The 26,641-nt window shown below is 47.5% G+C and overlaps 1 protein-coding gene across 2 annotated transcripts in view; it reads left to right on the top strand.

Moving 5' to 3' along the window:
* The window catches only part of TRAM2 (translocation associated membrane protein 2), a 75,099-nt gene that overhangs the window by 28,866 nt on the left and 19,592 nt on the right, over positions 1-26,641 (top strand). For both annotated transcript variants that reach the window (XM_022582117.3, XM_089918625.1), the window contains exon 2: positions 9,909-9,972. In XM_022582117.3, the coding sequence (XP_022437825.1) occupies positions 9,909-9,972 (64 nt within the window). The remainder of the gene's footprint in view (positions 1-9,908; positions 9,973-26,641) is intronic.

Consider the following 26,641-nt stretch of genomic DNA (forward strand, 5'->3'; position numbering starts at 1 on the left):
TACGGGATGGCAGAGATCACACATCCTCAATGCCAGAGGAATGGCGTATTGTAGAAACTCGCTTATTTGCCGTAGTTTGCTCAGTTTGAGCGTGGGCAGAGGTGGACAGCTTGGGTCAGGGCCCTCCCTTCATGTGCCCGACACAAGCCAGAGAGGAATCCGAGGGTTCCCGTGGGAATCAGCCTCTGCCCCGCTGGTGGGCCTGGTTGGTGGCCCCTGGAGACGCTTCTTTGCTGTCTCAAGTTCGTTTTTCTAGCAAGCGCCTCTCCCCACGCCTGGCTCTTCCGTCAGAACTTGGGGATGGACGTGCTGATGTTCTGAGTAGGAAACTTTCCAGACGGTGGAGAATAATTAAATATGGTGGCCGTCGGTCACTGTCTGCCTGCTCTTTTCCTCCTAAATTGTAAATAAGCAAATGAAGGCAAATCCACCTGGGCCCTGCCTGGTCCAGCTACCTGGCTCTTCAGAGCTCCTGGATAATCCTTTCGCTTCCCCCATGCCGGGCAGCCTCCCTTGACAGTTGCCAATGATGAGTGCCTGGCCGTTGCAGACGCATCTGTGCTGGTTAGAATTGCCCCGCTCCTTGTGCTGATGCAGTTAAAGCTTCTTTAGAAACTGAAACTCAGACAACCTGTGATGTATTGGTGCCGTGGTTCCTTTTCTGCAATGAAATCTAAAATGTTACTTAATCGGAACCCTCCAAAAATCACTTGGAGCCTGAAATTCTACACTCCAAAACTCTTTCTTTTTTCTTTGTTGATTTTTAATTTATTTTAAAGATCATATTGCATCAGAACAGGTGGCTTTTGCCCAAAAGGTAAAGATATTTTGTCCTGACCCATGTGGGTGTTTTAGGAATATCCACAAAGAATCTGAACTCTGCTATGTGGTGCAAGAGAAGCACATTTTAAGAACACTGACATTCTAAAAAGTTATTTTGTGTGAACACTTCCTTATTTTGTTATTTAAAAAATTTTAATGACCAAGCGCTTCTTTATTTTTATTTAGGTTTTAGCTTCTGTGAGGAATGGTTTATGAGTATATGCTGACCCACCCAAACAAGCGGAAAGCTCCTGGGGTTGGGGGTGAAATATATAATCAAGTAAGAGTATTTGAAATATTGACCCAGGGCTCTTCTTTGAGGGAGCAGACGAGAGTGTATATATCTTAAGGCCTCCAGAGAAGAAGTATATTTATTACATGGAATGTAGGTATTTTATCTAAGGCTATTGGTAAGGCACATAGTACGTCAAGTTCAATAGGACTCGGTGCTTTCACTGCCGAGGGCCCAGGTTCGATCCCTGGTGGGGAACTAAGATCCCATGGCGAGGCCAAAAAAATTAAAAGCTCAACTTCAGAGATTTTTAAAACTCTATAAGTGACCCTTTCTAAATTCCTCTTGATCCCAAAATAAAGTTTAGACCTTGGAACCAATGAATGTCCTAAAGCAAGCACTATCATTGCATCGCGGCTGCTCCGATGATACAGGTTTTTCTCATAAATATACAGTGTTGTTTTTTAATCCGATACAAAACTGCAGTCGTGACCGTTAATAGGGAGTCTTCTCAGCCTGGTGAACACAGGCTTGTAGAGAATCTGTTTTGTGTGTTTGGGTAGTTTTGCCTAGTTCTTACATTAAGGCAGTTTTTCAAGTGAGAAAACTGAATCTCCAAACGTTGCTAAAAGCCACCCAGAAGGTCCTGTCAGCATCCTGCCCCTGGCTGCAGGCACTCGGCCCTCCCCGTCAGCCCCTGGTCATCCAGACGGAAAATTTCAGAAAGCAAGCATGAAAAGCATCTTTGTCTCAGCTGTATCTGCCTTTTATTGAGTGACAGTGGGGCTGCAAACCTCATACCTCAAGTACTGGCCCTAAAAAGGTGTGTGCAGGTGACCAGCCCAACTCGTAAAGCCAATACTTCAGGAGAGAAGGGCAAAAGACTCTTTTATTAAAAAGAAAAAAGAAAAAAGCCAAAAAAACCCTTCCTCGTCAATTGGGCATGACTTTTTTTTTTTTTTTTTTTTGCGGTACGCGGGCCTCTCACTGCTGGGGCCTCTCCCACTGCGGAGCACAGGCTCCGGACGCGCAGGCTCAGCGGCCCAGCCGCTCCGCAGCATGTGGGATCTTCCCAGACCGGGGCACGAACCCATGTCCCCTGCATCGTCAGGCGGACTCTCAACCACTGCGCCACCAGGGAAGAATTGGGCATGACTTTTATTTATTTTTTTAAACTTTTTTTCTTTTTCTTTTTTTGCAGTTTTTTAAAATTGAAGTATAGTTGGTGTACAAGATTATATGTTACAGGTGTACAGTATGGTGATTAACAATTTTTAAAGGTTATACTCCATTTATAGTTATTATAAAATATTGGCTATATTCCCCATGTTGTACAATATATCCTTGTAGCTTATTTTATACATAATAGTTTGTACCTCTTAATCCCCTACCCCTGTGTTGCCCCTCCCCCCTTCCTTCTCCCTGCTGGTAACCACTAGTTTGTTCTCTATACCTGTGAGAGGCATGACTTTTTTTTTTTGCACGGTACGCGGGCCTCTCACTGTTGTGGCCTCTCCTGTTGCAACGTGCAGGCCCAGCGACCATGGCTCACGGGCCCAGCCGCTCCGTGGCACGTGGGATCCTCCCGTACCGGGGCACGAACCCGCATCCCCTGCATCAGCAGGCGGACTCCCAACCACTGCGCCACCAGGGAAACCTGAGAGGCATGACTTTTAAATGTTCTGTCTGACTGAAATTTTTCTATCCACCGCCTGGGCAGAAAGATGCAAAATCAATTTTGGGAAATTCTGAGTGGGGGTCGTTTGGCTTCCTGAGAGCAGGCTGGGCCGGGAGAGGGGGGACAGGTCACTTGGCTCTACTTGTGCCCCTGAGGACCAGAGCATGAGCATCTCTCAGTCAGAGGGGTTCCGGGTCAGCCACTTGGACTGTGTTTCAGCCCTGGGGTGAGAGAGGCGTTGTTCATGGTGCCGAGCAGTGTGGGGAAGGGCTGCCTTGAACAGGGGTCCTCCTCCCCTCTCCTGTCCTTGGTGGCTCGTCTTGCAGCGCAGCCCCTTGCAAGGACCAGTGCGTGAATGTGGCCAAGAAATAAACAATAAGCCAAACCAAAGGTCAAATACTGCTTACCAGGAAAACCATGAGACTGCCTTCATGACATCTTTCCTTTCTTATCTTTGGTGCCCAGATATCAGCTTGCAGTGTAAAAGGGCAGATTGGGGTATTGGGAAGCCCAGGTGTGCCCGGTATCTGGGGCTTGCGGGCTGGCAGGCTGACTTGAGAGGCCTTGTTTTCTCGCTGTTGTATACAGGTGACACCTGGGCCTCATCTTCACAGCCTGCAGAAGCAGGAACATATTTGAAACTTGTGGGAAGACCTCTCAGCAGGCTGTCGGCGTGAGGCTGTGTTTTTGGCATTGACAGGGAGTGGAACCAGGAAATGATAGCCTTTTGGAGCTGAAGGTGGAGAGGACCTTTAAGGACATCCGTTCTGACCACCTGCTCCTGTCTATGCTTATCTGTAAAATGGGAATGTTACGAGTGTCTGCCTCTAGGGTGGTTGTGAGAACCGCTTCAGAAGTAATTTCTGTAAAGCACTTAGAAACGTGCGTGGCACTGAGTAAACCCTCGATGACATTCACAGCCATTATTTTTGTTGTTCATGGATGAGAAGACTGGGGTCCAGAGAGGTAAAATGCCTTGCCTGAGGTCTCCCGGCTGCCGCCTCAGCAGAGCTGGGACTGGAGTCCAAGTCCACTCTGCTCTTCTGGCAGCAGCTGTTAACTGGCATCCTTGGTCCAGCAGCAACTGAGAGCTCAGATTCATGTGCCCCTAATAGAACATGGCATGTGGAACGGTTTTGGTTTTGTTATGGCTACACAAGCATGCTCGGTGTCACTGCCTTTGTGCTTGATGCCCTGTTTGAGTTAAAAGTTCAGTGAGGCTTCCTCTGTGTGTGTGTGCGTGTGTGTGTGCGTGCGTGTGTGTATGTGTGCGTGCATGCGTGTGTGGTGGCCCCTGCTACGTAATTTAGTGTTCTTCTTTGCATTAGTGTATTAGCATGTTTCCACTTTTAACCTTTCACCCACTGATCCAGGCATTTAAAATGCTATTAAACTCAATAATGTTTCCATCAATAGCCTTTTTCCCAGAGGTATGGGAAATAATTGGAATGACATTTTTAACGGGCTCCTGTTTCTCAGCCCTCTGTGTTACACAAACCCAGCCAGCTCTGGCAGAGGGGGGGCTTGTTGGCCGTTTCGTCCCTGGTCTGAGGTTGGGAAGAGTTGGGAGTGAAGTTTTGGGGTGCCAGAGGACCTTTTAAAGCACAGAGAATGGTTTTTGTGCTGGAAAGGTAGAGTTGCTTTTTTAGGGCAGTCTTTCTTGTTTTCTTATTAATGGACGAGGTGAATCCAGGAGCTGATCCCTCCTGCCTCCTTCTGATGGCTTCGAGAAAGCTTAGGGCCAAATTTCTGGGGACCTTTAGCCAACAACTTGGACTTTCTGGAATGAGGTTTTGTGGATCAGCCTCATTCCGGCTCCTTTGCCTTCAGTATATATTTTTGGTTGTCCTCTCCTGCTTCTGTTTTAGGTCACCGTTCTATTTTATGTGCCGTATTGTGTGTCTCCGAAATTTGTTTTTGGAACACAGTTTTAAAAAATCAAATTGAATGTTGTCTTTTCTGTTTGTAAAGTTGTGAGGTCCCGCTGGGGAGGGGACCTCTCTGTGCCCAGGTTTAGCCTCTTCATCGATAAAACAGGGAAATGGACATTATCTTAATGAGACGTGTAACGTGGGAGTGAGCACAGCTGCCTGAAAGAAGGTTGCACGGTTTGGAATGGTTTCACGTGCTATGATGAGGGGCGTAGGGATGGAAGAATGCTGGAATCTCAAACTTTTTGCTTTAATCAGAGTCCCAGGTCCTATTCTCTTAGAATCATGTTCAGAGAGCATTTGTTAAGCATTCATCTGCGGTTATTAAATATTACAGCTGCTTGCAGTATTCGCTCATCAAATAGGCATTTATGAGAGACCTACAACGTGCCCAGCACTGGGACGGACCCCAGGGAGAGAGAGGGGACATGCACAGGGGAGTGAATGAGGGCAGAGTACAAGCTGAGGGTCAGGTGACAGTGCAATACTGGCTCCCCTGCTTAATCATGTCTGCATTTATCAAGTGCTTGCCGAGCGCGGGCCGTTTCTGGGCACTGTTGCAGGCAGTGGGTTGAAGTTAATCAAGATGAGTGAGATCCCCGCTTTCTTAGAACTTACATTCCAGTGAAGGGAGAGTTTAAAAACGAGGAAAGACAAACCGCATAAAGCTGTCTACTTACCAAGGGTGAATTTTATGGTGTGTAAATTACATCTCAATAAAGGTTAAAAAAGAAAAAACCTCAGCCCTCGTTGGCCTTTGGGTTTGCCGCAGGGCAGCTGACCCTCACTCTCCCGCGCCTCTTGGGTGTGCACTGGGGCTGCTCGCTGACATGTATATGTGACCTCAGAACCTGATCTCCGGGTTTTGCGCTATCTGTGGACGTGCACAGGGCGGTGAGATGTGTGGCTCACCCAACGAGATGTCCCCGGATGAAGGGGAACCCAGCGACACTCTGCCTTCCTGGTCCAGCTCCTTCTGTGAGCAAGTGGCTTTTTGCCATCTGTTTAGTGCCACGTTCTTGCATCTTTGTGCCTTTTGTCAGTGACTTGGCTGCTTATAAGATGGCCCTCACGCGTGGTGCTGGGCCGCCGCCTCGGGGTCCTGAGCATGGGGAGGCCGTGAGGGGCCTGGCGGAGAACATACGCGTGTTAGAAGGGCTTCCTTCAGGTGCGAGCCACAGGTTCAGTGTTCACACTTCAACAGCCTGCGTTCCATACAGCGTCTTTCAACAGGAACACACGTAAACCAAGGTTACATGTTGATTGGTTGATGGGAATGGGCCAGAGGCCTTTAGGAACCTAACCCCTAGGAGCAGGGGTCCTTTGTCGCTGGGATCACGGTAACTTCCAGAACAGAACGACTGGGAGTAACAAGAATTGACTGGATATGCAGGGCCAGGCCAAGGGCATCTGTCCAGCCCATATGCCGAACGGCTGTCCTCATTAAGAAAAAGGGGGATTATTCTTCCAGCAGTTACAGGCTGATGCTCTGTTGTGTTAACTCCTGTGTCAATAGCTGTTTCCCTTAATTCAGGGTACAACTTCTTGTGTAGGACAGCATTACTTCACATACCATTTTTGTGGGTGTTATATATCTGACTTGGGGCTAATTGAGACAACAACACAGCTGCATTGTGGTCTTTGTTGCTGCGCACGGGCTTTTCTCTAGTTGTGGCGAGCGGGGGCTTCATTGTGGTGCGCGGTGTGGTGCGGTGGCTTCTCTTGTTGCAGAGCACGGGCTCTAGGTGCGCGGGCTTCAGTAGCTGTGGCTCGAGGGCTCTAGAGTGCAGGCTCAGTAGTTGTGGCGCACGGGCTTAGTTGCTCTGCGGCATGTGAGATCTTCCCGGACTAGGGCTTGAACCCGTGTCCCCTGCATTGGCAGGCGGATTCTCAACCACTGCGCCACCAGGGAAGCCCACAGCTTTTTTTTAAATTGAAGTGTAGCTGATTTACAATGTTATGTTTCAGGTGTACAGCAAAGTGATTCAGTTATACATATATATATCTCTCTATATATATTCTTTTTCAGATTCTTTTCCATTATAGATTATTACAAGATATTGGGTATATTTCCTGTGCTGTACAGTAGGTCCTTGTTGTTGATCTGTTTTATATATAGTAGTGTGTATCTGCTAATCCCAAAGTCCTAATTTATACCCCTCTCCCTGGCTTTCCCCTTTGGTAACCGTAAGTTTGTTTTCTAGGTCTAGAAACACAGCTTTTTAATTTGTTTAAAACAGACTTTCTGCCTGTTGCATTTTGTGCTTTTAACCAATTAAAGAAGCCAGTGGCATTCTTAGTTTTATCTTGTCTATGTTTGCCACTAGTATATCCCTGTGATTTTTTTTGTGCCCTTTATTAACTGCCATCTTCTAAAATCTTTTTCAATAAAAAGAAAGGATGCAAAAAAAAAGGCCACACATCTGTATACACTTTCGCCGTGAGCCCGTTTTATTTGGCCGAGCTTTTCGGTGTTAAACATTAGGGGTAACCCTGTGGGAAACAGTAATGAAAAGCACTAGTATGTATAGGAAGTTTTTATTATATAACCACTTATCTCTACGTTGACATCAGTAAACGAAAGGTTGACCTACATGTTTTCTGTGTCACTATACTCTGAATACTTTCATGTACTCTGAATATTTTTGTGCCTTGGTCTTTATGTTCCTGTAACAACCATTAGATTAACAGAGCTAAGAAAGTGATTTAAATAGTATTTAATAAGTTGTAGCCCTTATACTAAATAAGTCAGAAGGAGAAAGACTAATACCATATAGTATTGCTTATATGTGGAATCTACAATATACAAGTGAACTTATTTACAAAACAGAAACAGACTCACAGACGTAGAAAACAAATTTATGGTTACCAAAGGGGATATATTAGGAGTTTGGGATTAGCTGATACAAACTACTTTGTATAAAATAGATAAACAACAAGGTGCTACTATAGAGCACAGGTAACTATATTCAATATCCTGTAATAAACTATAATGGAAAAGAATTTGAAAAAGTATATATGTGTATGTATATGTTTATATATGTGTATATGTATATATAGCTGAATCACTTTGCTATACACCAGAAACTAATACAACATTGTAAATCAACTATACTTCAATTAAAAAAAAATTAGAAAAGAAAGTTGTAGCTCTTGTCAAGTGGCATAAACACAATCCAAGTTATAATGTCAGAGTAAAATGAAATAAATTCCAAGTGTAGAAATGCATGGGAAAAGCTCTCAGAGAACTGACCCCATACATGTGGAGAGAGGAAAACCAAGACCGTAGAGTGAATATTTGGTTTTTAACTTTACGTATTTCTGAATTGTTTCACTTTTTAAAAAGTATGTTTCTCTTGAAGTTAAAATAAAAATTGACCTAAAACATAAGTTGATTAAATGAAATGAATTCTCTGGAGGACACAGATAGTGACTAGCCAGAGAGGCCTGCTTTGTGAGGCTGGTGAGGGTGGGGCTCCCATGAGGGGCTCCCAGGCTGGGCTACGTGTGGGCTGCTCTGGGGAGCTTGGCGGCTCCCTGATGCCCCCGAGGGGCAGGGTTATTTGGCTGGGGCAGCCCAGGCATCGAGATTCTAGAAGCTCCCCCAGGGGTTCGAATGTGCTCTATGCACAGGATTCTGATGTCTCTTAGGAATGGACTCTGGCCAACTTCAGGAGGCCGTCTGGGGGTTCATACAGGTGATGGGGTCTGTGCTCCAGGGCAAGGCTGTGGGAACCCCAGCAGAAAAGTCTGGAAGGCACTCAGGGCTAACCAGCTCTTCCTCCATCCCCGCTCAAGATTCAGAGCCCAGGAGAGGGGGTCTGATGGGCTGGGGAGAGGGTCTGCTCCCTGTATCCTCCTGGGAGGGCCGTGGTCACCACAGTGACACCGTCACAACACACAGCTGGGGAGAGGTGTCTCCTCTGGAAGTCCTGGTATGTTGGGAAGGGGCAAAGGGGTACTGTTCAGCCAGAACCCCACAGAGGTCCACTTCAGCCCACCAGCTTAAAAGACGAGTGTGTTTCCTGAATAAAACTGAAGGAGAGATTGTGCCTTGAGCATGGTACAGCGTTTGATGAAGGGGCTGGAAGGCATCATTCAACCATTTCTCTGCTGCTTCTGCCACAGTCCAGTGCGTTTCCTCCACACCCACAGTGCACCCTTCACATCTTTTTGTTTAGAGGAGAACCAGTAACGCTACTGTTGAGGTGTCCCCAGGGGCCTCCCAGAAAAGACCTGGGGTCTGGCCGCCCCTCACCTGGCCTCCGCACCTGCTCCAGAACCGTGTGGGGGCGCTTCTCAGCCCCAGCTGCACGTCAGAAACATCTGGGGAGCTTGAAACAATGCTAACAGCTGGGCCATCGCCACCCAGACCAGCTGGAGTACCACAAATATCCCGCCTTCAGAGACACGGGAAGTGAGGCTCCAGGTGTAAGATCACGGCTCCTGGTTGCGAGGTGGGCAAATGCAGAGGCACCGTCTGAACCCAGGCAGTCGGTTCTTGAGCCCAAGCTTCGAATCCTGCACCTTGTAGTCTCCCCCCTGCAGGCTGAACTGCAAGAGGACTGAGCTGGCCACTAATAACCAAGTGACGACCTCAGTTCTTCCACAGCACAACCGAGATTTGAAAGGCAACTTTCGAAATAAACAGACCAACAGAGTGGCGTGTTATGTTCTGCCCCCCAATAGGGCGTATGTGAAATTAGCAGCTGGAATTCTCTGTTTCTGAGGCTCAGGTTTACACTTTGCGGGCTGCCGCCCACGGTGCAGTTAGCCAGCGTGCTGGGGAACCTCGGCTAGGTCCTAAGTTCTGGAAATCTCTGGAAGGCTGTGACCTTATCTTCTGTTAGTTTCTGACTTCACCAATGCTGGGGACTTAGAACCAACGTGATAAACACTTGAATGAATGAATGAATGGCAGGCAGATTTGTACCCTTTGCTGGTGAGCTCTCGGCCGGCCAGCACACCTTGTTGTATTCCATCTGCAGCGAGTGCAAGTCTAGATGCCATCCAGGACTTGGGATTGTTTCTTTTGCTTTTAGTGCAGGTATTGGGAGGGATGTCATTCAAGAAAATGGGAAAAAAACAAATGGTGCTAACTTGTGCTCTAGGTGAAACCCTTCATTGGAGAGGCCTGTGGGTCTGAGACGTGAAAGGCGTGGCCCGAGGGCTGGTAGCAGGCTTTGCTTGTTTCTTTTGATGTGGACAAGAAGCTAACGTGGAACTTTTTCCCTCTATTTCACAGGTCACCGCCAAGACTGCCTTCCTATTTATTTTACCTCAGTATAATGTTAGCGTGCCTACAGCAGGTAAGAAAAGCACTGGTCTCTATCTTTCCCGGGCCCTGGTAACCCCAAAGTTCTTGGAAAACTTCCTTTTCCTGTGTATGTGTATGATCATTTTAGATATTTAGACTCAGCATCCAACTCCCTGTTGCTGTGAAGATGCAGCTTCGGGCCACGTCTAGCCCTCAGCCCGAGGCTCTGCAAGCTTGAGGTTCTCGGGTCCACCTCCAGGAACTGGGCATCGCCGGTGCCCTCATGGTGAATAAAGGTGGAATGTTCTTCACTGAATCCAGCCCTCCCCTCTTCATTCTGCAGTGGACAGGCGAGTTGTCTGGACTTGGAGGTCAGATTCCTTTCCTGGCCTGGCTCCACCAGCGGCTAGCTGAAGGTCGCTGGGGGCAAATCCCTCAACCCATGGTCTCTGCAGGACGTGGCCGGAGTCTTTCCTGTACTTTCCTGCCCCTGCAGTCCCTGTAGCCAGGCTCTGGAGGAAGTCACCCCTCTGGGACAGCCAACTTGGCCCTTCATCTAGAATCAGAGCGAGGGACGCTGGCAGGGGAGGGACAAAACTCCACGCTCGTGAAGGAAGAGGCAGGAAATGCCATGGCCAGCGCCGTAGTCAGGAGACTAGGCAACACCAGCTCATCCCCAGGCACACGCCAGCCTGGCAGGCACACGGACTGTCTTGTTTGATGCTGTGTGGTCCAAGGTCAAATTCAGCCTTCTCTACTCCTGTCTCTTGAAAATCCTAATAACTAGGACACCTCTAGACCCAGCTGTACTTATGATTTACGGATTTAAATTTTTCTTTAAGTTTTTTTGGTTTAAAAAAAAAATTGGGGTAAAATACACATACCATTTACTATCTTAGTCATTCTTAAGTGTACAGTTCAGTGACATTGAAGTACCTTCACTGTGTTAGGCTGCCATCACCACCATCCATCTCTAGAACTGCTTCCATCTGGCAGAACTGAACTTGACCTCTTAAACAATAACCCCCCACTCTCCCCTCCCCCACCCACTGGCAACTACCCTTCTACTTTGTCTCCATAAATTTGACTCTTCTAGGGCCTCATATAAGTGGAATCATATAGTATTTGTCCTTTTGTGACTGGTTGCCGTTTATTTTTAAATAAACATTTTCCAAAGTATATTTATGACTCACAGGAAATTTATAAAATACAGCTAAACATGAGAAGATAAAAATCGCACATGACCCCATCACCCAAAAACTACAGTTAGCCTTTTGGAATCCTGAGTCATAACCAGTTTTTTGCCGTTAGCATATGCTGAACCCTTTTACCATGTCCTTCAGTATTCTTCCACTCAGTAAGACATTTTGAAAAGCTACAGAGTATTTATTAATAGGGATTACTGCAGTTACTTATTCAATCCCATATTGTTGGATGTTTCTAGCTTCTGTAGTGCTACAGTAAACATTCTTGTGACTTCCTGCATTCATGATTATTTTTTAGGATAAATTCCTATTACTGGAATTTCTGGGTCGAGTAGTGTATACATTTTAAAGGTTTTATATATGTGTTGCCAAAATGCCCTCGGTCATCTAATTCTTATGACCCATAAATCCTGCTTTTTGGTAAATATAAAATGCATAGGCTTCTTTTTTTAATGCCAAAATGCCAGTTTATTAATTGATAAAGAGATAGCCACCTATCAAAGGTTGTGCTCGTATTTTCATTACATTTCTGCCCAAAGTCAATTTCCTTTTTTTAATGTTTAAAATTAAAAAAAATTTTTTGGCCACGCCACGTGGCACGTGGGATCCTAGTTTCCTGACCAGGGATCGAACTCATGCCCCCTGCAGTGGAGGCGCGGAGTTGTAACCCACTGGACCGCCAGGGAAGTCCCTGGATTTAGAGGGGATGCCAGATCATAGCCCAACACTGCTTTGTTAGCTACCAGGAGGAAGTGTTGTCCTGGGGACCATGGCAGTTGAAGTTCATGTGAGCGGGACGTGCCTTTATTGTAGGAAGGGCCTGTTTGTAAAGCCAGATCATGACCAGAGGGTTGATTTTTTTTTTTTTTTAGTCTGAAAAAAGACTTTCCCAGAGAAATTGGGAGACAAGTGATATCCTAAACGCTTCCCCCTCATGTAACGTGAAACAAAGGCTTCACGTGAAGCTCCAGGGCTGCGCCCAAAGCTTCTGAGCAGGAGTGCCCCCCAAGTTCCTATCATGCCCTCAATTTGTTTGTTTTAACTAATTAATTAATTGATTAATCCAGACAAATATTTTTGTGCCTGCTGTGTGTCAGGCCCGGACTATAAAGTAATTATAAAACATGTCTGATCTGCGACTCACGGAACTTACTGTTTATTAGGGAGAGAATAGATAATACACAGCAAACAATAAATAATTATAGTTGTGATAAGCGTAGTGAAGGAAATATACAAGGTTGTGTGATAAGGAAAAATCAAAGGGTGATGACCAGGTGTTTCTGGGAAACTGCCTTTTGAACCGAGTGTCTGTGCAGGTGGTGTAGGGGGGTTTAGGGAGGGGGTCTGGGCAGAAGAAAGAACGTTCCAGGCACAGGGATCGGCATGTGCAAAGGCCTCAAGTGAGGCACAGACACCTTGGCGCATGCTAGTCACTGAAGGAAGGGCAGTGTGACAGGAGCCTGCAAGGTTCGGCATTTTTCTAGGGTGGGGCTATGCAAGTCTACCCCTAGAATCCTCCTCCAGGCCAGAAGAAGGCCTGGGTAGAGGTGAAGGGACATAAATTCCATACTGAAAGAGAGGATCAACTACTGCTAAATAGCCTGACTTTTATTTAAATCTTGCCATTAGGGGCTGTTTGAAATAGGACAAGCAAATCATCCAGAGAGACGGTGCAATCAGAGTAGCCTGTTTAATTTTGTTTTGAGCTCCTTGATCACCAAACCCAGGGTGGTGATGTTTGGTTTATAAGTTGCAGAGGAGGGCAGATTTCTCACGGGAAAGAAGCAGTTCATAACCAAGGCCTGTTGAGGTTGCGAATTTAAAACCCTCCCCCCACAAATCGCTTTAAGGCCGCAGGTGCTTGGGAATGGATCCTATTTGTGTAACCAGGGTCAATTCTGATTTCTAAGGTTTCTTCTTTAAGTGGCCTGTAACTCGTTCAACTCAGTGTTTAAAATGTGCATTTTAGGAGAGCAGTAACGGTTTTCATACAGCGTGACCTACTGTTTCTAAATCCCTCATCCTCCCTCAGCAGAGGTTTTCAAGTTCTATAGAAAATAGCCAGTGGGAATGCTGATGAGGTTTTTTACCTGTTTCCTTGCCTCCCTCTCCTTCTCTCCTGTCTTCTTCCCGGCTCCCAGCATGTGCTTGTAGGCCAGTGGTGACAAACATACCACAAGGTGAGTGGCTTAAACAACAGAAATGTAACGTATTGTACAAATCCAAGATCAAGGTGTCAGCAGGGCCATGCTCCCTGGCTTGTGGCAGCGGGACACCAATCTTTACCCTGTGTCCATGGTAGCCTCTGCGTCCCGTTTCCCCTTTCTAAAGGGACACCAGTCATATTGGATTAGGACCCATTCTACTCTACTATGGCCTCATCTTAACTCTTTACATCTGCAATAACCCTGACTCCAAGTAAGCTCACATTCTGAAGTGCTGGGGGTTAGGAATTCATGGGAGTTTTGTGGGGACATGGTTCAACTCATAGTACTAGCTGTAAATATATGATTCTCTCACATTATAATAGCTAGTTAAGAAGATTAAGCTCTGTTCAGAGAGATGAACTCAAAGAGGAGATGGGCACAGTTGTTAAGGTCAGAAGTTGTGCATCTCGGGGCAGTGCCGGCGTCCTTGGGGTTTTCTTTAAGGTCAACAGCGATGAAGCAGGAAATGTTTTTTTTTTAATTTATAAATTTTAATTAATTAATTTATGTATTTTTGGCTGCATTGGGTCTTCGTTGCCGTGCGCGGGCTTTCTCTAGCTGCGGCGAGCGGGGGCTACTCTTTGTTGCGGTGCGCGGGCTTCTCATTGTGGTGGCTTCTCTTGTTCTGGAGCACGGGCTCTAGGTGCGCGGGCTTCAGTAGTTGTGGCACGCGGGCCCAGTAGTTGTGGCTCACGGGCTCTAGAGCACAGGCTCAGTAGTTGTGGTGCACGGGCTTAGTTGCTCCGCGGCATGTGGGATCTTCCTGGACCAGGGCTCGAACCCGTGTCCCCTGCACTGGCAGGCGGATTCTTAACCACTGCACCACCAAGAAAGGTCCCTGAGCAGGAAATGTTCTTGTCACCACATCCTGTCTCTCATTCCCACCTGTTAGGGTTGCCAGACTTAGCAAATAAAAAATCCAAGACCACCTGTTAAATTGGCATTTCAGATAAACAGCAGGTACTTTTTTTAGTGTAAGTATATCTCAAAGTATATGTGGGGCATAATTATACTAGAAAAGTATTCTCTGTTTGTCTGGAATTCAAGGTTCACTGACCGTCCTGTATTTTATCTGCAACCATACACCCAGCCCAGCTCCGGCAAGGAATAAAATGTCATGTGTCTGGTCTTGCCATTAGACACTCCAAGTCTTTCTGATTCAAATACCACAGAGTATCTGCTGTTACGGCCAGAAGTATATAGACTGTAAAAGGTCAGCAAAGAATAGAGGCTTGAGTCTTCCCACAGACAGACTCATGGCCTGCTGGCTCCCCTTCTGATGTAGAACAGGTGACCCCAGACAGGCTAAAATGTACCAGGTTCTTTTGAGTTGTGCCACTAGTTTGCTGAGTTGTCTTGGGCAAACTATGTAGCGTCTGGGTCTCCATCCCCACCTGTCAAATCGAGGGTGAAGGTCGCTGTGTCAGTCCCAGCGATTCCTTAAGACAGGAATCCAGGAGGCACTTGCTACTCAGGTTGTCCACAGACCAGCATCACCTGGGAACTTGTTAGAAACACTCCAGGCCCCACCTCAGACCTTCTGCACCGGAACCTTCATGGTAACGAGATCCCCAGGTATTTGAAGTGCTGCTGCCCTGGGTGAAAAGCTCTAAGTAGACTTGCGGATGACCCTGTGCTTCCAACCCCAAAGGTAAGAGAGGGAAACCCCGTAAATCCAGTAACTCATTTGCATCTTTCTGTTCTCGTCCAGTTTTGGTTTTGCTATAACTGTTGCGTCTAGGAGCGGGGGAGGGGGTGCCGTCACTGGGTGGATTTGGTTTCCAGCTGAGCCGCTGCTGCCCAGAAGTCATGGGCACCTAGAGCGAGACGGCTGGGTGCGAGGGGCCTCTTGGAGAGAAGGGTTGGTTTCACAGTAAGCAAAGGGGACAAGGACCCATCCCCTGGCTCTGTTGGTCCTGGTGGTTTTATCACCACCAGCTGCTGTGTAGCATTTAGCAGCTGGAGATGAAAGGCCCGGGACCCTCCCACACCATAGCGTGGCCCTTTTTCTCACAGCCCTTCCAAGATGAAACACACGGCCCCATCAAAACAACCTCAGACAGATGGTTTTTGGTTTTTTGGGTTTTTTTTTTTTTTGTGGTACGCGGGCCTCTCACTGTTGTGGCCTCTCCCGTTGCGGAGCGCAGGCTCAGCGGCCATGGCTCACAGGCCCAGCCGCTCCGTGGCATGTGGGATCTTCCCGGACCGGGGCACGAACCCGTGTCCCCTGCACTGGCAGGTGTATTCTCAACCACTGCGCCACCAGGGAAGCCCAGACAGATGGTTTTAAAGCCTCATTCAGCGAAGGCCTTTGTCCAGGGCTCAGAGTGTGTTTTGTCCCCTTGCTAGCTGGTAGGAGTTAGTCTTGTCTTGTGCTTGTATCATGTACTCGGAAGATTGGCATCACATATCAAACCAAGACCCTGTTTGTAAGATGAGCTTGTGGGGGACAAAAAGGGAAGAGACAGGTGGACGACAGGGGCTCCGGAGGAGGAAACCTGACTTGATTACAGCCGAAAGCTGCCCAACCCGGACCTGTGGTCTGTCCAGCTACAGGAGGCTTGAGACTCAAAGAGCCTGGCCTTGTCCTTTTATACCAAGGGAGAGAGTTGCTGGACATTCCCAAGGATACAGCAGTAAGGGCAGAGGAGGGGCTGGGCCCCTCACACCCCGTGCAGCACCAGGGCCCAGGGGAGCTGTGGGAAGGTTGGGTTGCCAAACGGGCTGGTGGACATGGCCCAGGGGACCCAACGAGGAAGGCAGAGATCTGGGTCCATCCTGGGCCCTCGGGCCAAACAGCTGCCAAGATCCCCTTTGGCCCTAAGGTCCTGTCTATATGGATAAGAGAAAATAAACCAGAGTCTTCACTGCCGTCATTATATTGGTTGGCATCTGAGGAAGAGTGGGGCTTATAGCCAGACCTGGACTTGATCTTTTATTTTATCAGTAAGCAGAAACTACTTATTAAACTTCCTTAGTCTGTTCAGGCTGCTATAACAAAATACTGCAGACTGGGTGGCTTATAAACAACAGAAATTTACTTCTCACAGTTCTGGAGGCTGGACATCTGAGATCAGGGTGCAGCCTGGTCAGGTGAGGACCCTCTTCCAGGTCACAGACTTCTTGCTGTGTCCTCACGTGGTGGGCGGGTAAGGGAGCTCTCTGGAGCCTCTTTTTTCTTCTTTGCGGTACGCGGGCCTCTCACTGTTGTGGGCTCTCCTGTTGCGGAGCACAGGCTCCGGACGCGCAGGCTCAGCGGCCATGGCTCACGGGCCCAGCTGCTCCGCGGCATGTGGGATTTTCCTGGACCGGGACACGAACCCGTTTCCCCTGCATCGGCAGGCGGACTCTCAACCACTGCGCCACCAGGGAAGCCCTGGAGGCTCTTTTATAAGGGCACTAATTCCATGCATGAGGGCTCGCTCCATGCTTATGGTTTATAAACACCTCCCCAAAGGCCCCACCCACTAATACCATCATCTTTGGGGGTTAGGATTCCAACATGTGAACTTGGCAGGGGACACAAACATTCAGACCATAGCAGTTATTATTTAAGTGTAACAGTCATGCAGGAAAGTGGAGGGACCGTAAGAGGTCACCTCCAGGTAACAGCACCTCGGAAGTGTGTCCCCTTCCTGCCTAGACTTGATTTTTGTCCAATCCCCTGTTACAGCCCGGAGAATTTATCCCACGCGGAGCTTCTAGAGGTTTAAGCAAGAACCACTGAGTTGAGTCACTGTGGCTAATTGTTAACCAGCCTGAAGCTGACCAAGCCGGTAGCATCTTTGAACGGCTGCCTCCCCTCCCCCGCACTCCCATTTCTCCTGATCAAATCTTTTCTTCTCCTGTCTAGCCAGGATCATGTTTTTTTCTTACTCAGTTGTTCTAACTGAAATAATTTTTTGTCCTTAATTTAACAATGAACTTGTTGATGTTATTTTTATCCAAGTTAAAAAAAAAGGCTGTGACTTTAGACATTTTTTGGTATGTGATCTCGAGGAGCTGTTTCCTCTTTATGGCTCTCAGTGAATTAACAAAAAGTTCACACCTTCCGCCTCGCAGGTGCTCTTCACGCGCTGCATGTTGTCTGCCCAGGCTGGTTGTAAGTAGAAGCCTCAGACTTAGAAACAGCCGTGGGGCTGAGTGTGGGCCTGGCACCAGGAGTTACTGAGATACTTCTTTCTTGAAGGCCACAGGCCGGGTTATATTAGCCTTATAAAAAGGAATGGTACATCAGGAAAACTACGTAGAGGCTGGGCACTTTTATTTCCAAATTCTCTTTAGTGTATCTCTCGTTTTTGCTACATCTCTCATTTTTTGCTACATTTTTACATCATAAAAATATCCTTGTCTTCCTACCTTCTATAAAACTGGAGAAAATAGATTACAAATCATGCAGTCTGGGGTTAAAATGGTAGCTCTGCAGATTCTTTAATTATCCAGGCAGCCTGGGAGAGGGAGGGAGGGAGGGAGGGAGAGTGTGTGTGTGTGTGTGTGTGTCTGTGTGTGTGTGTGTGTGTCTGTGTGTGTGTCTTAGTTTGCTAGGGCTGCCATGATAAAGTACCACAGACTAGGCGGTTTATACAATAGTAAAGCACACACATTCTTAAGGGAACAGTGTGATGAATTTTTACATCTGTGCGCACCAGGTGGGGAGACAGCGCTCCCGACCTTCTCACGCCTCTCCAGTCAACACCCCCTCCCAAAGCAACCGCTCTTCTGTTGTCACGTTTCCTGCTTAGTTTTACCTGTTCTTGCCCTTCATTTCTCCCTGATTTTTAAAAATGGCTCCACTGTTTATATCAGTACGTGTGTCAGAATCCCCTGGGAAATTTAAGCACAGATCCCTGGGTCATGCCCAAGTTTCTGATTCACTGGTCCTGGGGTGGACATACATGCAGCAGTGTGCACCCCTGGGATCCACGGAGAGGCTGGCACTGTGGTCCACAGCCACAGCTTGTTACAACTGTGTGTTATAAGCCCCCGTGTTTATAACTCTGGTCTGTTTACCCGGTCCTCCCTAGATGAAAACTTCTTGGGTTGTTTCCATCAGTTTATTGTCAAAAACCATGCTGCTGTGCGCAACCTTGTGCATGTGTCATTTTGAACGTGGCAGGTACGGCTGTGTGATAAATTCCCAGAAGTGGAATTGCCACATCCAAGGGCTGATGTGTTTGTAATCACGATGGGAATTACCAAATTGCCCTTCCGAAGAGGTGGTCCATTTTGCATCCCACCAGCAGTGTGAGAGAGAGCCTGTTTCCCCGCAGCCTCAGCAAGAGTGTGCGTCAAGCTTTGGATTGCTGCCAATCTGATAGGGATGACATGGTATCTCATTGTAGTTGTAGCTCATTTCTCTTCTTTTTCTTTTTTTTTAAACAATGTTACTGAGAAGAGTGGCTTTTTTTTTTTTATGTTTATTTATTTATGGCTGCGTTGGGTCTTCGTTGCTGTGCGCGGGCTTTCTCTAGCTGCGGAGAGCAGGGGCTACTCTTCGTCACGGTGCGCGGGCTTCTCACTGCGGTGGCTTCTCTTGTTGTGGAGCATGGGCTCTAGGCACACGCGCTTCTGTAGTTGTGGCACGTGGGCTCAGTAGTTGCGGTGCACGGGCTTAGTTGCTCCACAGCATGTGGGATCTTCCCCGACCAGGGCTCGAACCCACGCCCCCTGCATTGGCAGGAGGATTCTTAACCACTCTGCCACCAGGGAAGTCAGGCATATTTTTTTTTAATATTTATTTTATTATTTATTATTTTTGGCTGCCTCGGGTCTTAGTTGCGGCACACAGGTTTCTCTCTAGTTGTGGTGTGTGGGTTTTCTCTCTCTAGTTGTGGTGCGCAGGCTCCATAGCGCGTGGGCTCTGTAGTTTGAGGTACGCAGGCTCTCTAGTTGAGGCGTGTGGGCTCTAGAGCGCAGGCTCAGTAGTTGTGGTGCACGGGCTTAGTTGCTCCGCAGCATGTGGGATCTTCCTGGACCAGGGCTGGAATCTGTGTCCCCTGCACGGGCAGGTGGATTCTTTTTTTTTTTTTAAAACATCTTTATTGGAGTATAATTGCTCTACACTGGTGTGTTAGTTTCTGCTTTATAACAAAGTGAATCAGCCATACATATACATATATCCCCATATCTGTTCCCTCTTGCGTCTCCCTCCCACCCTCCCTATCCCACCCCTCTAGGTGGTCACAAAGCACCGAGATGATCTCCCTGTGCTATGTGGCTGCTTCCCACTAGCTATTGATTTTACATTTGGTAGTGTATATATGTCCATGCCACTCTCTCACTTCATCCCAGCTTACCCCCACTGTGCCACCAGGGAAGTCTGGCATATTTTTTAAAAATATTTATTTATTTGTTTGTTTATTATTTTTGGCTGCATTGGGTCTTAGTTGTGGCACGTGGGATCTTCATTGCGGCATGTGGTGTCTTTCATTGTGGTATGTGGAATCTTTCGTTGCAGCACATGGGCTCTTCGTTGCGGCATGTAGGCTTCTCTCTAGTTGTGTTGTGTGGGTTTTCTCTCTCTAGTTGCAGCGCGTGGGCTCCAGAGCTCATGGGTTCTGTAGTTGTGGCACGTGGGCTCCAGAGCATGTGGGCTCTGTAGGTTGAGGTATGCAGGCTCTCTAGTTGAGGCGTGCGGGCTCAGTAGTTGTGGCGTGCGAGCTTAGTTGCTCCGTTGCATGTGGGATCTTAGTTCCCGGACCAGATATCGAACCCCCGTCCCCTGCATTGGAAGGTGGATTCTTTACCACTGGACCACCAGGGAAGTCCCTTCATTTCTCTTCTGTGTGAGGTTGAGCATCCTTTTAAATGTATAAGGGCCATCTGTGTTTCTTTTCTCTGTGAACTGTCCGTTCATACCCTTTGCCCATTCTTCTGTTGCGTTTGTTATCTTTTCATGCTTAGGTTCTAGGTGCTCTTCATACATTAGCAAGATTAGCCTTTGTTTATGATCCAAATTGTAAACATTTTCCCCTTGGTCATCACTTGCCTTTTGATTTTGCTTATGGTATTTTTTCATACCTAAGTTCTGGATTTATATATATTGTAAAAGATTCAAAATAATGGGAAAACAGAGTTGGCCAAAAGCACAAAAACCAATAGAAAGTAACTTTTACAAATCCAGGTTTGCAGGGCTTAGGAAGAAAGCCGGGAGAGAAAGGAGGCATCCACGTTGTGCAGTGATGCTCTTTAAGCCACCAGGTTTTCGGACAAAGGCAGAAGCCTCGTTGGCAGGTGACCAGACTTTAAGGGGATGTAAAGAGCAGATGGAGCGTCAGCCACAGGTGGCCACGGGCCAGCTGAGGTCCCGGGGAGGAGGTCAGAGATTGCACAGCTGTATCCGGACAAGACGGGACCTGTGAAGGCATGCGGGAGAAGCTGCTTACAGGTGACACCAGGGGAAACAAGAAAATGTCTATTAGTCATAGGAAACAAAACAGGAGGCCAGTAAGAGCGCTGCTCCTAAAGGGCCAGCTCCACCTGAGGTTGTCAGGACAGCCAGGCCCTTATTGATCACGTTGACTCTCTTTTTAAACTTTGATCAGAGATAAACAAAGCAAGTGTCACTTTTGAATGAAGACAGGATAACATCCACAGAGGGTGGGTCGTTATTGAAGGTGCTCCTTCCAGGGTGAGGTTAACCCTTCGGGGGAATATACTGACCTACTCCATGGTGTTGCATAGGAAAGAGGGCTCACTGGGTGTTGGGAGGTGTCAGGGGTCATCTGGGCTAGGGATTGCAAATTGGTGGCCTGTGGTCAGAGTTGGCTTGTGTATTTTCCTTAGCCAGTTTGGTGTTGGCCCATAAAGTGTTTTTACAATTTTGGAATTAGTCACCGGCATTTTAAAATCAGATGATTCACGTAGGGATTTCTCTCTTTGCTTTTGAAATATGGGGCCACGCCCTTCCCAGCGCCTTCCCCACTCCTTCCTTCACCCCTTGGGACATGCACTCTGCACTTTGCCACAGTCTCCACTCCTCTCTAATGTCTTCCCGACATTAAGACTGCCTGGCAGCCACCGTGTATCCCAGTTTGAATTGTTGTTTTTCTTTAAGTAAGGTTGAAATGGAAGTGGATCTTAAACTTGTTTCTCTCTCAAAGTGGAAATGTGGAAGACAGACCAAGAGGGCCCTAGAGCTAAGGAAAAACAGTGGGGAGCATATTGTGGCACTGAAGACCGCTCCCTGTTTAGTGCTGCGGCCTCTGTGCTGAAAGGATTTATCTTAAGACACACGGACCACTTTGCTCCTTGCATTCCCCACCTGGTCCCTGTGGGCGTTTTGCTGTGACTCAGGGCCAGAATTGCTTCTCTGGTCTAAGAGCTCAGAGATGTGCTGAAACATACTCTTCTAAAAAATCACAGTCGCTCACTGCCAGACCATCGCCGTTCTTTTTGAGAGCTCATGCAGGATAGGGGCACTGCTTAAAGGGTCAGAGCTCTAACTTGGGGAGTGAGAGGATTTTTATAAGAATTAGCAGCCAAAAATTTAAAAAGAAAAAAACCCCCAAAATATCCATTTGTTTATAGCCTCTTGGAAAAACACAAAGTTTCAACCTCCACAGCTCTGTGGCAAGCAGAAGGGGCCAAACCAATCTACTTTCCTGCCCTGTTGAAAAGCAGGAAGGCAGCAGACAAGGGGCAAGCAGTAGAGGTAATCTGCATGAATCAGAGCACAGCTTGTGAGTATCTGGATACCATGCTGCTTGTTCTGGTGTAGGGAGAGAGATCAAAGCAGCAGCTTCTTACCAGCAGGGGGCGGGGGATGTGAGGTGGCTTTGGGGGCGGGGCTGGGCCACCGGACACTGGGAGATCTGAGAAATGGCCCCTGTCCCTTTACCCTGTGAACCCTGTTTTTTCATCCCCTCTGCCCGCACCGTGGGTGGTTACAGGGATCAAATGAGACAGCACGCTGAAGCATTCTGAAAGCACGGGGGCTACAGAGGGCAGACAGATGCCAGAGGGAACTTTAGGGTCTTTCTCCACGGCCAGTCTGCCAGCTGGTCCTTTCGGTTCCATCACCCACACCTCTCCCAACTTGTCTTCTCCACCACACTGCTGCCATCTGAGTGCAGGGCGCTCCCGCCCCCCAGCCTGGGCTCCTGTGAGTGCCTCCTGACTGCCCTCCCGGCCCCATTCCGGCCCCCCAGCCCATCCACCTGGCAGGAAGAGCGCGTCTGTGACTCAGTCCTCCAGAACCTTCCCTTGCCGTTGGAAGCGTGACTTACCACGACCCGTCGGGGGAGCCCCCCGTGGCGTGGCTTGCCCACCCCTGCTCTGCAGGTCATGCCAATCCTCTGTCCAGCAGGACCTTCCCCGGATGCCTCCGCCCAGACCACTCCAGCCTCACCAGCTCTCTGGCCTGCGTTCAGTGACCCTTCCTCCCCAGGGCCCTGCCCCTCCTCATTTCCTGCCAGGGCACAGCACTGATCACACCTGGCCTGGTGTTTTTTTTTAATTATAGTGAAATACACATACCGTGAAATGGACCATCTTAATCATCTCTGAGTGTGCGGTTCAGTAGCGTTAAGTACATTCACGCTGTTGTGCAATCTCCAGAGCTCTTCATTGCAAGACCAAGACTTTGTATCCGTTAAACAGCAACTCCCCATCCTCCCTGCCCCCAGCCCCTGCCAACCACCGTTCTTTCTGTCTCTGTGAATTTTCCTCCTCTGGGAAGCTCCTGTGATGGAATCATACAGTATTCGTCTTTTGGTGACGGCTTATTTCCCTTAGCGTTATGTCCTTTAGGTTCATCTCTGTGTAGCATGTGACAGGATTTCCTTCCTTTTTAAGGCTGAATAATGTTCTGTTGTACGTATAGACCACATTTTGTCTTTCCATTCATCTGTTGATAGTTTCTACCTTTGGCTGTTGTGAATAGTGCTATGAACATGGGTGTACAGATATTTCATCAAGATCCTGCTTCCAGTTCTTTCCAGTCTGTATCCAGAAGTAGGATTGCTGGACCATCAGGTAGTTCTATTTTTAGTTTTCTAAGGAATCTTAAAACTAAACTAAGTTTTAGTTTTCTAAGGAATCATCATGCTGTTTCTGATAGTGACTGTACCATTTTACATTTTCACAAACAATGCACAAAGGTTCCAATTTGTCCACACCCTCGTCAACACTTGTTATTTTCTGTTTTTTGTTTGTTTGGTTATTTTTGTTTTAAATTGTGGCCATTCTCATGGGTTTGAGATGGTATCTCATTGCGGTTTTGATCTACATTTCCCTAATGATAGTACCCCCGTGCTGCTATACAGTAGGACCTTGTTGTTTATTTTATCTATAGTAGTTTGTATTTGCTAATCCCAAACTCCTAATTTATCCCTCCTCTCCCTCTCCACTTTGGTAACCATAAGTTTGTTCTCTGTGTCTGTGAGTCTGTTTTTGTTTTGTACATAAGTTCATTTGTATCATATTTTATTTTATTATTATTTTTTTTTGCGGTACGCGGGCCTCTCACTGCTGTGGCCTCTCTCATTGCGGAGCACAGGCTCCAGACGCGCAGGCTCAGCGGCCATGGCTCACGGGCCCAGCCGCTCCGCGGCATGTGGGATCTTCCCGGACCAGGGCACGAACCCGTGTCCCCTGCATCGGCAGGCGGACTCTCAACCACTGCACCACCAGGGAAGCCCCTGTATCATATTTTAGATTCCACATATAAGTGATATCACATGATATTTGTCTTTCTCTGTCTGTCTGACTCACTTCACTTAGTATGATAATCTCTAGGTCAATCCATATTGCTGCAAGTCTTTGCCCATTTTTCAATCTGGTTGTTTTTTGTTTTTGCTGTTGCTGTTGTTATTGGCCTCTGGTTTTTAGGTGTAGAGAATTTGGTGTGCACTGGCTAAGCTCTGAGAGGGCAGGGCCATGCCCTCGTACCCTGCTGTCCCCCAGCACGGGGCCCTGCACGTGGTTTATTAGTGGATGAATAAACATGCAAGGAGCTCTCATCAGCAAAGGAAAAAAGAATGTATTAGTCTATCCATCCGTTCTTGTTTCAAGAAGGTTTTAAGGCTCTGGTCACATCTCTTTGGAACCATAGTATATGGGGTGACGAATGGAGGTGACTTGAAGAGGCTTTAAGATGGATAATCCAAAGTCTTGACACACGTCATTTAACTACTTTTGGACCACGCTCGTTTCATTGAGAATAAATCCTATTTTGCCTCATAAGGCTGGTCTCAATGGTGAAACTTTGCATGTGTTTAGTTATTTTATAGTTTCAAAATATGCTGCCATCTAATTAGTCTCCTTTGATCCTCCCTTATGAAGAAGGCAGGGCAAGGGTAATGCCAGCCCTATGATGGAAGGGCAGGAAGGAGAGGCTGACCCATACGCCCATCTCTTCCCTTCCTCGCATGTTTCCTCCTCGGTCCTCGGTGCTGATTCCCCTCCCTGATCTCAGTCTCTTCCCGGGTCAGTCACCTAGTCTTACCAGGTCTCTGCCGCTGATGGCCCTCCTCCCTCCCTGTTCCCTTTTCCCCTTTAATTCAGGTCCCTGTGGTTCCTTACCTGCATCACTGGTGTCTACCTCCAGGCACAATGCTGTTTACTGCTGCCAGAGTAAACTTTCTGAAGCCCAGATTTGCTCAGTTTCCTATTGAGTTTGAATTCTTTGATGTTTCCACATTGCCTTCAGGATAAAGTCCACACCCCTTGACGTGGTACCCTGGCTGCCTGCAGCACTGCATCCTCCTTGCCTGCATCCTTAGCAGATGCTGCGTCCTCTGCCCAGGATGCCCTCCTCCCCACACCTGACTACCCCAGCTTGTTCTCAAGTTTCTATATCCTCCTGTTTACCCTGAGGGGCTGCCCCAGCTGGAGTCGGCCCTCCATTGCCTTGGCTCCCTGTGTGGCTGTGTTTCCCTCTTGGCAGCATGTGGCTGTCTGCAGGTCATTGTACATTTATTTGTCAGTCTCCCCGCTGGTCTGTGCTCTCTGAAGCCAGGGCAGCGTCTTTTATCTCCGTGTTTCAATAATTAGCCCAGTGGCTCTCACAGAGCAGGGTCTTTGTGGAAGGTAGGAGGGAGAGGAAAAGGGGAAGCTTGTCTGATGTCAAAGTTCATGCTCTCCATGTCTTTACTGCCCCCTCCCACCCCACCCACCCCCCGACCACCAGTGCATTCTCCCAGTCCAGGGTGGCGGGGTCATGGGTTGACTCCCAGAGTGACCCAATCAGCTCTGCTTCGCTCTGCAGCCACCCTGAAACTCACCCACCCTGGCCTGCCTTCTGGTAAACGCATCCCAGCAAAGAGAGATGACTCATGTGTGACTCAGCACGAAGGCAGCACAGCTGGAAAGGGGGCCAGTGTGTCTGCTTGGGGGAGGGCGGGCCACAGAGCACGAGGGATCCAGGCCTGCCAACTGGAACGAAGGCACGAATCCTCCTCTGTCCGCGGAGAGAGAGGCTGTAGTAGCAGAGCTTTACAAAACTTAGATACCTGGGATTCCATCTAATTTATTACTACTAAGTAATATTTTATTAAACTATTATTTAGTGCATGCCTACCATGGTTATAGGCACTGATAAGCATCTTGCATACAGATTATCTCGTTTAATCCTCACAATAGCCCAACAACAAAAATAATAGCGAATACATGTATAGCCCTTACTATGCACCAGATACTATTCTAAGTAAGCACTTTGCACTTTTGAAGTCACCTCATTCTCACAGTAACCCTGCAGTACAGGAACTGCTGTTATCCTCATTTTACAGATGAGGAATCTGAGGCACAGAAAGGTCAGAGGTGCTCCAGAGTCACACAGGAAATAAATGACATCTTCTTTATCCATTTGTCTGTTGATGGACACTTAGGTTGCGTACATGTCTTGGCTCTTGTAAATAGTGCTGCTGTGAACATTGGGGTGCATGTGTCTTTTTGAGTTAAAGTTTTCATCCTTTTTTCTGGATAAAGAAGATGTTTTATACACGCACACACACACACAATGGAGTATCACTCAGCCATAAAAAAGAATGAAATAATGCCATTTGCAGCAACATGGATGGACCTAGAGATTATCATACTAAGTGAAGTAAGTCAGACAGAGACAAATATGGTATCACTCATGTGGAATCTAAAAAATAGTATAATAAATCTGTTTACAAAACAGAAACAGATAGACATAGAAAACAAGCTTATAGTTAGTTACCAGAGGGGAAGGTGCTGGGAGGGATAAATTAGGAGTATGGGATTAATAGATGCACACGACTATATATAAAATAGACAAGCAACAAGCATTTAATGGATAGCACAGGGGACTATATTCAATATCTTGTAATAACCTATAATGGAACAT

The sequence above is a fragment of the Delphinapterus leucas genome, chromosome 10, assembly GCF_059928025.1.
Source record: "Delphinapterus leucas isolate spDelLeu-1000000601 "Yukka" chromosome 10, BTC_Dleu_Yukka2, whole genome shotgun sequence".
In the NCBI taxonomy this organism is placed as follows: Eukaryota; Metazoa; Chordata; class Mammalia; order Artiodactyla; family Monodontidae; genus Delphinapterus; species Delphinapterus leucas.